The 12,466-nt window shown below is 45.1% G+C and overlaps 1 protein-coding gene across 1 annotated transcript in view; it reads right to left on the bottom strand.

The window, feature by feature from the left end:
- The window catches only part of timm21 (translocase of inner mitochondrial membrane 21), a 45,083-nt gene extending 36,003 nt beyond the window's left edge, over nucleotides 1–9,080 (bottom strand). Inside the window, exons 1-2 of the mRNA XM_043688450.2 lie at nucleotides 8,428–9,080; nucleotides 3,119–3,181 (exon numbers count right to left, since the gene is read on the bottom strand). Coding sequence (XP_043544385.2) covers nucleotides 3,119–3,181; nucleotides 8,428–8,824 — 460 coding nt within the window. The 5' untranslated portion in view covers nucleotides 8,825–9,080. The remainder of the gene's footprint in view (nucleotides 1–3,118; nucleotides 3,182–8,427) is intronic.
- Nucleotides 9,081–12,466: the final 3,386 nt, after the last annotated feature.

The following is a 12,466-nucleotide window of genomic DNA, read 5'->3' as shown; positions in this document are numbered from 1 at the left end:
ATAAAACAGTCATTGCTGCTCCTGGAATTCGAGGAAATCACCTCCAACACCTAAAATACCTCAAAAAAAAAAGGAGCAGCTCTTACAGCCAGAAGTTTTTCCCATCCTCCGTCTTGGATTACCCAGAATCTTACTACTTCCTCTGGTTCTAAACCTGTAGACAATGATGACTCAAAAATAAAGGCTAAAGGCTCTGTTATCGAATTCTGGATTAGTGGTGCTAGAAGAGCACAGCAGTTCAGGCAGCATCCAAGGAGCAGCGAAATTGACGTTTCGGGCAAAAGCCCTTCATCAGGAATAAAGGCAGTGAGCATGAAGCGTGGAGAGATAAGCTAGAAGTGGTATCTATGGTACAGATGAGTAGAGGGAGGCAAAGGGGAGCAGTGGGTGGATAAATGGAAATGGATTCCAGAGGAGCGGAGAGAGAGAGCGAGAGCGAGAGAGCAGGAGAGCGCGCGCGAGAGAGAGAGAGTGAGAGAGAGAGAGAGAGAGCGCGAGATGGACGTTTACTATAAACCCATAGACTCTCACAACTACCTGGACTACACCTCCTCCCACCCAGTATCCTGCAAGAACTCCATCCCATTCTCCTACTTCCTCTGCCGCTGCCACATCTGCTTGGATGAGGAGACATTCTACTCCCAAACATCCCAGATGTCCACCTATCTTGAACAACATAATTCTTCCCCACACCAACCCCCCCACCCCCGTCATCCAGACAATCCTTCACTGCACCATCTTCACTCCCCGTTCCACTGCTCTAAACCACCCTCCCCTCAAACACAAATGAAGACAGGGTCTCCCGTGTCCTCACCTACCACCCCACCAGTCTCTAAATCGAACGCATCACCCTTAGACACTTACAGAGTCATAGAGATGTATAGCATGGAAACAGACCCTTCGGTCCAACCTGTCCATGCCGACCAGATATCCCAACCCAATCTAGTCCCATTTGCCAGCACCCGGCCCATATCCCTCCAAACCCAACTAGACCTCACCACCAAGAACATTTTCCTCTCTCCACTCCTCCCTGCCTTCCACAAGGACTATTCCCTTTGCCAATCCTTGGCTTGCACCACTCTCCCCACCAACCAACCCCTCCCAATCAACCCCTCCGAATCCCCAGGTACCTTCCCCTGCAGCTGGAAGAGATGCAAAATCTGCTGGCACACCCCTAACATCCATTCAGGGCCTCAAACAGTCCTTCCTGGAGAGGTTCACTTGCCTCTCCTCTAACGTAGTTCACTTTAACCAGTGCTCCCGATGTGGGGTTCTCTACATTGGGGAAACCAAACATAAACTAAGGGAATGTTTCGCCGAGCATCTCAGTCAGGCCCGCAGGGGACGATCTGACCTCCAATTTTATTTCCCTTCCCACTCCCTTTCCGACATGACCATCCTTGGCCTCCTCAACTGCCATGACGAATCGGACGACAAAATGGAGGAACCACACCTCATCTTCCACCTGGGCAGCCTACAGTCCAGAGGATTCAACATTCAAAGAACCTCCCTTCCCATCACCTGACTCCCTTTCTCATCCCTCCTCCTCCCCCCTTCCATTCCATTCCTCTCATCGACCCTTCCTTCTCGCCACCAACCGGATTCATTCTTCCCATTGACCAACCTACCTATGTTCACCGATCCCCACCTCACCACACCACCCTGCCTCTCCCCAACCTCCTTTATCTGCAACTCCCCTTACACCCAACCCCCCAGTTCTGAAGAAGGTTTACACCCAAAACATTGACTTCTCCACCTCTGATGCTGCCTGCCCTGCTGTGTTCTTCCAGTCTCCTGCCTGTTTACCTATCTTGCATCTTGGCCTGATATCCATAATCCCCTTGTTTTCCTACCCCTTTTATCTGTTTCTCTCTGGGCTCCATCCCTATGTACCCCTGATCTCTCATCTCCCCCCACCCCCCCACCACCTGTCCCAACCTCACCTTCATAAATACCATATTTTCTTAGCTGTTAATGGTTCTGATGAACAGTTACCAGACATAAAACATTGACTCTGCTTTCTTTTAACAGATGCTGCTAGGCTTGCTGAGTTTTAATAGCAATTTCTGTCTTTATGGCACTTGCATTTTTAATCATCTGCTGCACGGTGGCACAGTGATTAGCACTGCTGCCTCACAGCGCCAGGAGACCCGGGTTCAATTCCCGACTCAGGCGACTGACTGTGTGGAGTTTGCACATTCTCCCCGTGTCTGCGTGGGTTTCCTCCAGGTGCTCCGGTTTCCTCCCACAGTCCAAAGATGTGCAGATCAGGTGAATTGGCCATGCTAAATTGCCCGTAGCGTTAGGTAAGGGGTAAATGTAGGGGTATGGGTGGGTTGCGCTTCGGCGGGTCGGTGTGGACTTGTTGGGCCGAAGGGCCTGTTTCCACACTGTAATGTAATCTAATGTAATCTAATCTAATCTAATCTGCGCACTAACTTGTTATGCTTTATACAGCAAACTTTAAAGTGGCACCTTATGAACCAGCATTCTCGATAAACCAGCAAAAATGATTTGCTTGGAATACCAGTTTATTGCATTATTGCAATCTCCATGATGTCCAAGTAGTCATTGGACGTGTGAGCAAGGAGGCTCTCTGCCAGTACGTTTTATGTAAGGCAAAGTTGCAATAGTATTCAAGTGCTGTAAATAAAGTATAACAATGATGTGTATACCCTCTGCATTACATTTCTACTACTTAGTGTGTGTTTTTACTTTTTATACATTCATTTTTTAGTGGCATGTAGGCACCACTGGCTGGCCAACATTTATTGCCCATCCCTAGTTGCCCTTCAGAAGTGGTAGTGAGCTGCATTCTTGAACCGCTACAGTCTACCTGCTGTGGGTTGACCCACAATGACATTAGGGAGGGAATTCCATGACCTTTTATGTGGACCACTTGACTATTTGGAATACTTGATCAACCGGCAAACTCCTGGTCCCATCAGTGCCGGTTAATAAAAGGTTTGCTATGTATGAGAAGTTACACTTATTCATATATTTGTACATCAATATTGATTCCTAAGAACTCTTTACTACCTCATTAATCCTTTCAATCTAATGCAAACAAAAGCTGCAATGATCAGAAATTATACACACATATATAAGGGTCTCTTACCTGTTATGCCAATCCCAACCAAGACAACGAGAAGATAGGTAAAATCTTTTCCAGCTTCTTTTACTGAAGGCCACAAGAATTTGAAATAGTTATTTAACAGCATACATGCAATTTGAAAGGCTACAAATTACCAGTATTTGCATGATTTTATTGATTAGCCGACTATAATTCATATATTCTTAAAAGCTGTCCACCAATTATTAAAACATTCAAGGATAAATGTCCTTACAAATGATCGTTTGGTTATTGGAAAAAAATATGAATTTTAAAAAGTAATTACACTACATTTAATGAAATGCTTTTTTTGTATGAAAGAAATAACTTATATTTATGTAGTTCGGCCATGTGGTGTATCAAGGGAGTAAGGCAAGGATGGATGGCCTCTATTTTACTACCAGGAGTATTAGAAGTAAGACCAACTAGTTAAGGGTATGGATTGACACATGGATTGAACTGTAATGTTGTTAACATCATAGAGATGTAGTTGACAGAGTGACAAGACTGGTAACTGAACAATCCAGAGTATAGGATCTTTAGGTAGGAGATAGGAAGACGCAGAAGTGGAAATAGTGTTTGCATTATTAGTTTGGGAGGCAGTTATTGCAGTAAGGAAGAATGATATATTGGAATGAGAATTGTCAAATGAGGCATTGTAGGTAGAACTTAGGAATAAACATTGGGTAGCCACACTGTTAGGAGTATTATAGGCTGCAAATAGCCTGCAAGCAATTAAGATGCAGATATATAGTCAATTCACTCAAACATCTAAAAGGAATATGGGTCAAATTATGAGAGAATTTAAAATTATTAAGATAATCATACTTTAAAATGGGTGGAGGAGGCAAGCTTCTTGAAAAAGCTTTAATGTCAAAATTTAGATTGTTCTACAAGAGAAGATGCAGTTGTGGACTTATTCTGGCAAATGAAGCCATACAGGCTTGAGATGACAGTGGAAGAGCACTAATTTGTACCCAAGCTTGTGCCAGCAATGGTGAATTTTCACTGTATCCTTGTACTCCTTTACTTGAGTATATGTGACAATAAAACTTAATCATATTCTAATGATAGTGATAACAGCACCAAACATTGTAAGTTTGTAATGGAAAAGCAGAAAGATAGTCTGGAAAGCAAAAGGATTTTGCACTGGGGTAAGACAGATTTTATTAAAATAAACTAGGATCTGGCTAAAGTAGACTACAAACAGCTACATGAAGGTAAATATACAGCAGAACAGTGGGAGATGTTTAAATGGGCCAAACATGTTCCCTTTACGGTGAAATATAGGAGCCAAAAAGTGTGGTGCTGGAAAAGCACAGCCGGTCAGGCAGCATCCAATGAGGAGGGTTGATGTTTTGTCATTTCATCATCAGGAATGTGGGAGAGGCCCGAGGAGGCTGAGAGATAAATGAGAGGGGATGGTGCTGGGGGAAGGTAGTTGGGAATGTGATAGGTAGATGAAGGTGGGGGGGGGGTGATGGCGATAGGTCAGAGTGGAGGGTGGAGCAGACAGGTAGGAAAGAAGATGGACAGGTAGGACAGTTCAAGAGGGTGATGCCGGGTTGGAGGGTGGGATCTAACATCTAGCATGAAACAACCCCATAAACCTCAGGCCGAAGACTTCAACTCCCCCTCCCACTCCACCAAGGACATACAAGTCCTGGGCCTCCTTCACTGCCAGATTCTAGACAACCGAATCCTGGAACAAAAACACCCCATCTTCTGCCTTGGGACTGTCCAAACACACAGGATTTATGGTGATTTCACCAGTTTCCTCATCTTCCCTCCCCCCACCTTATCCCAGATCACACTTTTTGACTCAGAGGGGTACCTACATCTCAAGACCCTGTTTCCTGTCCTGTTGCCAATATGGCAACCAGGGTAGTTAAATACCAAAACCAGGCTTAAACTGCCTGTAGCTAGGCATCTAACCATCTCAACTACCTTCTTAACTCCTCCTGGAAGCTCCCATGATTCTTTGTTTGTCTCTATAATTGTGGAACTGCACTAGGATACGGTGAAAGCATTAGTGCAGACCTGACCTTGCACCATGACCCGGTGAGCTCTTTCAATCTTCATTCTTCCCATTTCAGCCTCCAAGCTAAGGAATTCCAGCAGCTATTTCTCAAAAAATTCTACTGGCTGCTCACCTTCTTTCCCCTCTGGCAGACCGACAATACCAAGATTTTTCCTCCTGCCCCTGTTCTCAAGATCGTCAGCCTGATCAAGTAAACTATGGACCTGCTTTTGCAGGGCTCGGATGCAATCCTTAGATGAGTTGATCTCAGCTTCCACCACTGTGACTCGGCGTTCAACCTCGTCCAACCTTTTCCCGAAGTCTCCCAGCTGCTGCTCATGCTTCTGAAGCACAGGAGAGATTGGAGGCAGCTTTTCCTCAATCTGCTTTTCCAGCACCTCACGAGACCTCAGCTGTGACCAAGGCTTGGTGTGTAATCTGGTCTATTACATCGCTGGGTTCGGCTGCGGCCCCGACATTGGGGTAGCTCGCTCCTTTTTTCAGCATTTCCTCACAATGAAAACAAAGGCAAGAAAACTTCTGGAATTTTACAATTCTTTCAGTCTTAATAAGTAAAAATAACTTGACTAGGGTGGGTTACAGCTCCGCCTTGCCTATGTTGTGGTGCAGGGCCCAGCAAAATGATCCACCTAGATCACCGCCATCTTGGTAGTACAGATTTGATGTGCCTAAGTACCTCTTCTATATAGTACAATTCTATAATTCTGTAATCTACCTCTGTGCAGGAAACTCTCAGCAAGCGTGGATCCTCGTCACAAATGCTCCAGGGTTGCCTGATTGTAATTTTAAGGCCAACAGGCCTTTCTGCAGTGCACTCCAAAAATGCAGCCTTGAAGTGCAGAAATATGCTGTGGATCAGATGATATGCTGATACTGGTAAATGTCAGATCTTGATATCTGTAGTCAGGGTGAGAGTCTGGCCATTGCCTATGGAGGGTGCCCCAAGATGAATGTTCAGAACAGCAAGCGACAAGCTGGATTCACCATGGAACAACTTTTACTTCTACATTAGGAATCTTGTCACCATCCAGCTTCTATCCATTGGGTGGGAGAATGGCTAATTTCACAATACTGTGGATAGATTAATTATTAGCAAGATGAAACACATGATCGTACATGCAGATATGCCTCTCATCATTCACGTGCAAGATTCTTGTCTCATCATTCAACACTTAGTTGGAAAATGGAACTTCGTCCTCTCCTCGTGGGCCATCTTTCACGATCTTTCCAACTTTCTCACGATGGCCCATGTTGTTCATGGGTTAGGTAGATTCACCCAGAATAACTAGTTAATAAGCGCATTGTAGTAAATAGCACTTTGCTGTTTAAAACTAGGTTCTCACATTGATCCACTACTGCCGTTCTTGAAAATCTTTCATGCACACTTCAAATAAAAATTCACAGGTTGTTGACATCACTAGCAAGGCCAGCATTTATTGTCCATTCCCTAACCATCCTTGCTGGTGGTGAGTTGCTGCAGGTCACGTGGCACTGGTATGCTCAAACATTGGTAGGTAAGGAGTTCAAATTTTTTAACCCAGTGACAATGATGGATAGACTTATAGGTCAGGGTACTGTATGACGTAGAAGGGGAATTTGCAAGTTGGTGGTGTTCTTGTCTGCCAGTTGCTTTTGTTCTGCTAGGTGGTAGAGGTTGTAGACTTTGAAAGTGTTGTTGAAGACATGTTAGTGTGTTTCTGAATATCACCTTGTGGATGCTACTTACTGCAGCCATGCAGGTATGACTGCCATTTAAAGTGATGGCTGGGCAATCGATCAATTGAACTTCCTTGTCCTGGATAGTGTTGAGTCTCGAGTGTAGTTGGAATTGCACTCGAGCATGATGCAGAAGGGCACACCTTCTTAATGATACTTTGTTGTCTTGGTCCTTTTTTGGAGCTGGATTTCTCAATTTAGTCACTGTAAAAATGTACCAACTGGGAACCATATTAACACAGTAAAGTGATTGCGTTGTATCAGATTCTGACTTGGATCTTGTAGATGGTGGACAGACTTTGACAAATTAGAAAACGTGTAAATCACTAATGATACCTTCAATTAGTATCATTATTAGGAAACTTACTATGATGGTGTAATTATATTTTCAGTGGTAATCCTCCTACCATGATGCTGATCATGAGGGATATGATGGAAATACCAATGAATGCGAAGTGGATGTGATTAGATTCACTTTTTGCAGATGGTCATTTCCTGGCATTTCAGTCCAACATTGGTTGTTATCTGACTGTAGACGCATGAAAGCACTGATGGCTTAATTATCTGAATAACTGCAAGAGGACCAGAAAACTACATAATCGTCAAATATTCTGACCTTACAATGGATGGAAGAGCTGAAGATAGTTGGACCTTGTTCACTGACCTGAAGAGCTCCTACCTCTATAACAGGGAATTTTCTCCCTGATCCACCACTGACATCATTTTTACTATAGCTTCTCAGTGTCACACCTTCAGCTGTACCCATGTCAAAAATAGCCACTTCGACCATCAACCCTGGAATTCAGCTCTTTTGTCCACGTTTGGACCGAGGCTGCAAATGAAATCCGGCCCTGATGGAACTCAAAACGAGTATGTTATGCTGTATAAGTACCACTTAACAACACCATTGACAAGATCACACATTAACCTGATGGCTGAGAGGAGGCTGATGAGAAAGATAATTGATCAGGTTGGATTTGTTTGGCTGTTTCTACAAGCATGATATAACTGGGCAACTTCTTACTTTGAGGAGAAAGTGAGGTCTGCAGATGCTGGAGATCAGAGATGGAAATGTGTTGCTGGAAAAGCGCAGCAGGTCAGGCAGCATCTAGGGAACAGGAGAATCGACGTTTCGGGCATTAGCCCTTCTTCAGGAGAAGGGCTAATGCCCGAAACGTCGATTCTCCTGTTCCCTAGATGCTGCCTGACCTGCTGCGCTTTTCCAGCAACACATTTCCAACTTCTTACTTTGTCAGATAAATTCCAACGTAACATATGAAACATTTTGGGATGGTTGACAATAAAAAGGTGCTAAATAAATTCAAGTTCTTTGAGTTTTCGTACATGTATATCAGACTTTATTTTCTGGGATCACTCATGACCAATATTCGCTCTCCGCTTCTATTATGCTTTAACTTTGAATGCTGAGCTAACGTGAAAGCTGAGGGAAGGAAGTGGAATAACTTAAAAGTTTTGTACTGACCTTGATCTTGGACAGCAGTGTTAAATACTCAGATTGAAGGTTGTTAGTTCGAAGGGATTCCTTTGGAACAATTACCTTTCTGAGTTGTTGATGCGGGCGGAGTACTGCTTCTCAATGATACTTTGTTGTCTTGCTTCTTCTCTGGAGCTGGATTTCTCAATTTCGTCTCTGTGAAAATGCACCGACTGGGAACTGTGCTAACAAAGTAAAATGAGCGCAGCTTTTGCAGCAGGGAAGTGGTGACTCCTGCAATTCCGGGCCTGACACGAAGAGAGTTACAGAGTTGGGGTAGTGCGGAACAAGGCAACCGGAGTTGGGTTTTGTATTGGGACGCCAGCCTTCCTCTGTGCGTGCACATCGCTCGCAAAAAGTAAACATTGGCCATTTGTTCGTTTTTTGCAATTGTAGAAACTATATTTTCCTCGCTGTCATTCTTCCACTGAATCAGCGTTTGAGTAGATCGGTGGGACATGTAGTTCCGCCTGCTTATCGGTTGTAAGAATACGATTAGACAAAGACTACAAAGTCCATGTTGCTTTTCCCCAATTTCCGCCTACCTTCTTCATTGGTTGTTAGAGCTCGCTGCAGCAGTACACGGATCTCCTATTAAAATTGTGTTAGGACGTCTGTTTCAAGTCCTCAACCGTTTAAAGGCACAGACCAATTTCTTAAACACAGTGCAATCTCAACTCATTATAATACACGTCAAAATTCCCAGTTCCTCCGTCTCCGCCGCATCTGCTCCTAGGAGGACCAGTTCCACCACAGAAAACACCAGATGGCCTCTTTCTTCAAAGACTGCAAATTCCGCTTCCAGTTCCAATGATACCCTCCAGCGTCTCTCATCCACTTCATGCACCTCTGCTCTCAAGCCCCTCCCCTCCAACCTCAACAAAGTCAGAACCCTCCCCAACCATCCTCACCTTCCACCCCACCAACCTCTAATTACATCGTAACATCCTCTGCCATTCCCACTAGCTACAAACAGACCCCACTACTAGAAATGTATTTCCCTCCCTGCTCCTATCTGCATTCCATAAAGACCAGGCGACTGACTGTGTGGAGTTTGCACGTTCTCCCCGTGTCTGCGTGGGTTTCCTCCGGGTGCTCCGGTTTCCTCCCACAGTCCAAAAGATGTGCAGGGTCAGGTGAATTGGCCATACTGAATTGCCCATAGTGTTAGGTAAGGGGTAAATGTAGGGGTATGGGTGGGTTTCGCTTCGGCGGGTCGGTGTGGACTTGTTGGGCCAAAGGGCCTGTTTCCACACTGTAATCTAATCTAATCAAACCATTCCATCCATGACTGTCTTGTTAGGTCCATGACCCCCCCTCACCCCCCACCAACCCAACCTCCCCTCCCGACACCTTCCTCTGCAACCGCAAGAATTGCAAAGCCTGTGTCCATACCTCCCCCCTTACCTCCGCCCAAGGCCCCTAAGGAGCCTTCCACACCCATCATGGATTTGCCTGCACTTACACACGTCATTTATTGTACCCATTGCTCCTGATGCGGTCTCCTCTACTTTGGGGAGACAGGACGCCTACTTGCAGAACGCTTCAGAGAACAACTCCGGGACACGCACAAAGCAACCCCACCGCCTGGTGGCCAAACATTTTAACTCCCCCTCCCACTCCACCAAGGACATGCTAGTGCTGGGCCTCCTCCATCGCCAAACTCCAACCGCCTGACGCCCGGAAGAGGAACGCCTCATCTTCCACCTTGGGACACTCCAACCACACGGGATTAATGTGGAATCACCAGTTTCCTCATTTCCCCTCCCTTTACCTTATCCCAGATCCAACCTTCTAATTCGGCACTGCCCTCATGACCTGTCCCATCTTCCTTCCCACCTATCCACTCGACCCTCCTCTCCAACTACCTTCATCTACCTATCACACACTCAACTGCCTTCCCCCCAACCACCCCCACTGAACTCTCTACCCCTCTCATCCCACTAACCTCATTCCTGATGAAGGGCTTATGCCCGAAACGTCGATTCTCCTGCTCCTCAGAGGCTGCCTGACCTGTGCTTTTCCAGCACCACACACTCGTCTCTGATCTCCAGCATCTGCAGTCCTCACTTTCTCCTACTCACATATCACTATCCAAAACCAAATTCGCAAAAATGCTCCCATTAAGAGGAGCACAGAAATAGAAGGTAGCATCATTGTGAAATTTCGAGTGTTGACCATATATTGTTACCCTCCAGTGGGTGTGAAAAACATCAGATGTACTGGTTGATACATCTGGTGTGGACTTGGTGGCAGTTTAAAAAAAGTTAATAGAAACAGGAATAGAGTATATGACCTCTTGCTGTCATTTCACCATGGAAGATATTTGTCTCCAGATGGAAATATGTATTTGTGCTAATAACTCTCTTGTCAGTGTGCTGCTTGGACTTTTGATGACCGGATCTCAGATGATCATTTGATTTGCCCTTCTCCCTCCACACTAGGCAGCCAAAGGTTAGAAGCATGGCAAAGAAGTGCAGCCAGAAATTGGGAAGTAGCCCCTTCAAATAGCAAAGGGATTGCAAACGTTAATTCAGAAGACAAACAATGTTCAAAAAGAAGGAAATCAGCCATCCTTACCTCATCTGACTACTTGTGACACCCTATCTTGAGGAAAGGGATCTGGACATTCTGGCAGACAAGGTGGTGCAAGCGGGGTGGGGAGCGGGATATCCTCCTTCCCAGAACCAGTGGAGGAGGCCACAACACCAGACCCTTCCAGTTAGTGCCAAAGACTCAATTAATAGTAGTGTGATCCCTACAATGGGGAAGACAAATTCAGAAATAAGGTCAATGACCTTCTCTGCTCCACGAGGGTAAATGCCCATCATCTTCTATATGATAGTTCACACTCATTCTACCCCTGTTACTGCGACACCTCCCTGCAAGGCTCATGCTCTACCACTCTCATAACTGAATGCAGCACTTACCCTCATTTTCTCTCAGCCACCTGAACACACATGAAGCTTGCATGGTCTCTGCACTGCCTACTCCTTTGATTGGAGCTTTTTTTTTTAGATTAGATTAGATTACAGTGTGGAAACAGGCCCTTCGGCCCAACAAGTCCACACCGACCCGCCGAAGCGAAACCCACCCATACCCCTACATTTACCCCATACCTAACACTACGGGCAATTTAGTATGGCCAATTCACCTGACCCTGCACATCTTTGTGACTGTGGGAGGAAACCGGAGCACCGGAGCTCATCATCACTTTTCATCCTACCTGTACCAGCACCAGCACCAAATGTTGTGCCATCCATTTTAATCTAGGGAACTTGGGGAAATAAATAGTGACATCTTGAAAAGTGCTCATATTGCAGAAGAGGAGCTGCTAGAGGTCTTAAAACATATAAAGGTAGATAAATCCCCAGGATCTGATCAGGTATTTTCCAGAGCTTTGTGGGAATCTAGGTAAAAGACTGCTGCGCTCCTTGCTTTTATATATTTGTATCATTGACAGTCATGACTGAAGTGCTGGAAGACTGAAGGGTGGCTAATGTGGTGCCATTATTTAAGAAAGGTGGTAAGGAAAAACCAGGGAGTGAGCCTGACATCAGTGGTGGCTAAGTTGTTGCAGGGGATTCTGAGGGACAGGATTTACATGCATTTGGAAGGTGAAGACTGCTTAGGGTTTGGTTTTGCGCATGGGAAACTGTCTCTCACAAACTTGAAGAGGTGACAAAGAACACAGATGAAGGCAGAGTGGTAGATGTTGTCTATCTGGACTTCAGCAAGGCATTCAACAAGGTTCTGCATGATAGACTGACTAGCAAAGTTAGATCATATGGAATCTGGTGGAACTAGACATTTGGATAGAAAATTGGTTTCAAGTTAGGAGATGGAGGGTGATGGTAGAGGGTTGTTTATTGGACGAGAGATGTGCTGAAAGGATCAATGCTGGGTCAATTGCTTTCGTTATTTATATAAATGATTTTGGATGTGAATATAGAAGGCATACTTAGTGCATGTTCAGATGACACTAAAATTGGTGATGTAGTGGACAGTGAAGAAGGCTACCTCAGAGTACGATGGACTTGATCAGATGGGCCAATGGGCTAAGGAATGGCAGATAGAGTTTAATCTATAGAACATAGAACAT

Source organism: Chiloscyllium plagiosum, unplaced genomic scaffold (genome assembly GCF_037043375.1).
Source record: "Chiloscyllium plagiosum isolate Xiang-an unplaced genomic scaffold, Cpla_swu_hap1 HiC_scaffold_4, whole genome shotgun sequence".
NCBI lineage: Eukaryota > Metazoa > Chordata > Chondrichthyes > Orectolobiformes > Hemiscylliidae > Chiloscyllium > Chiloscyllium plagiosum.
This window is presented reverse-complemented; position numbering and strand designations above follow the sequence as displayed.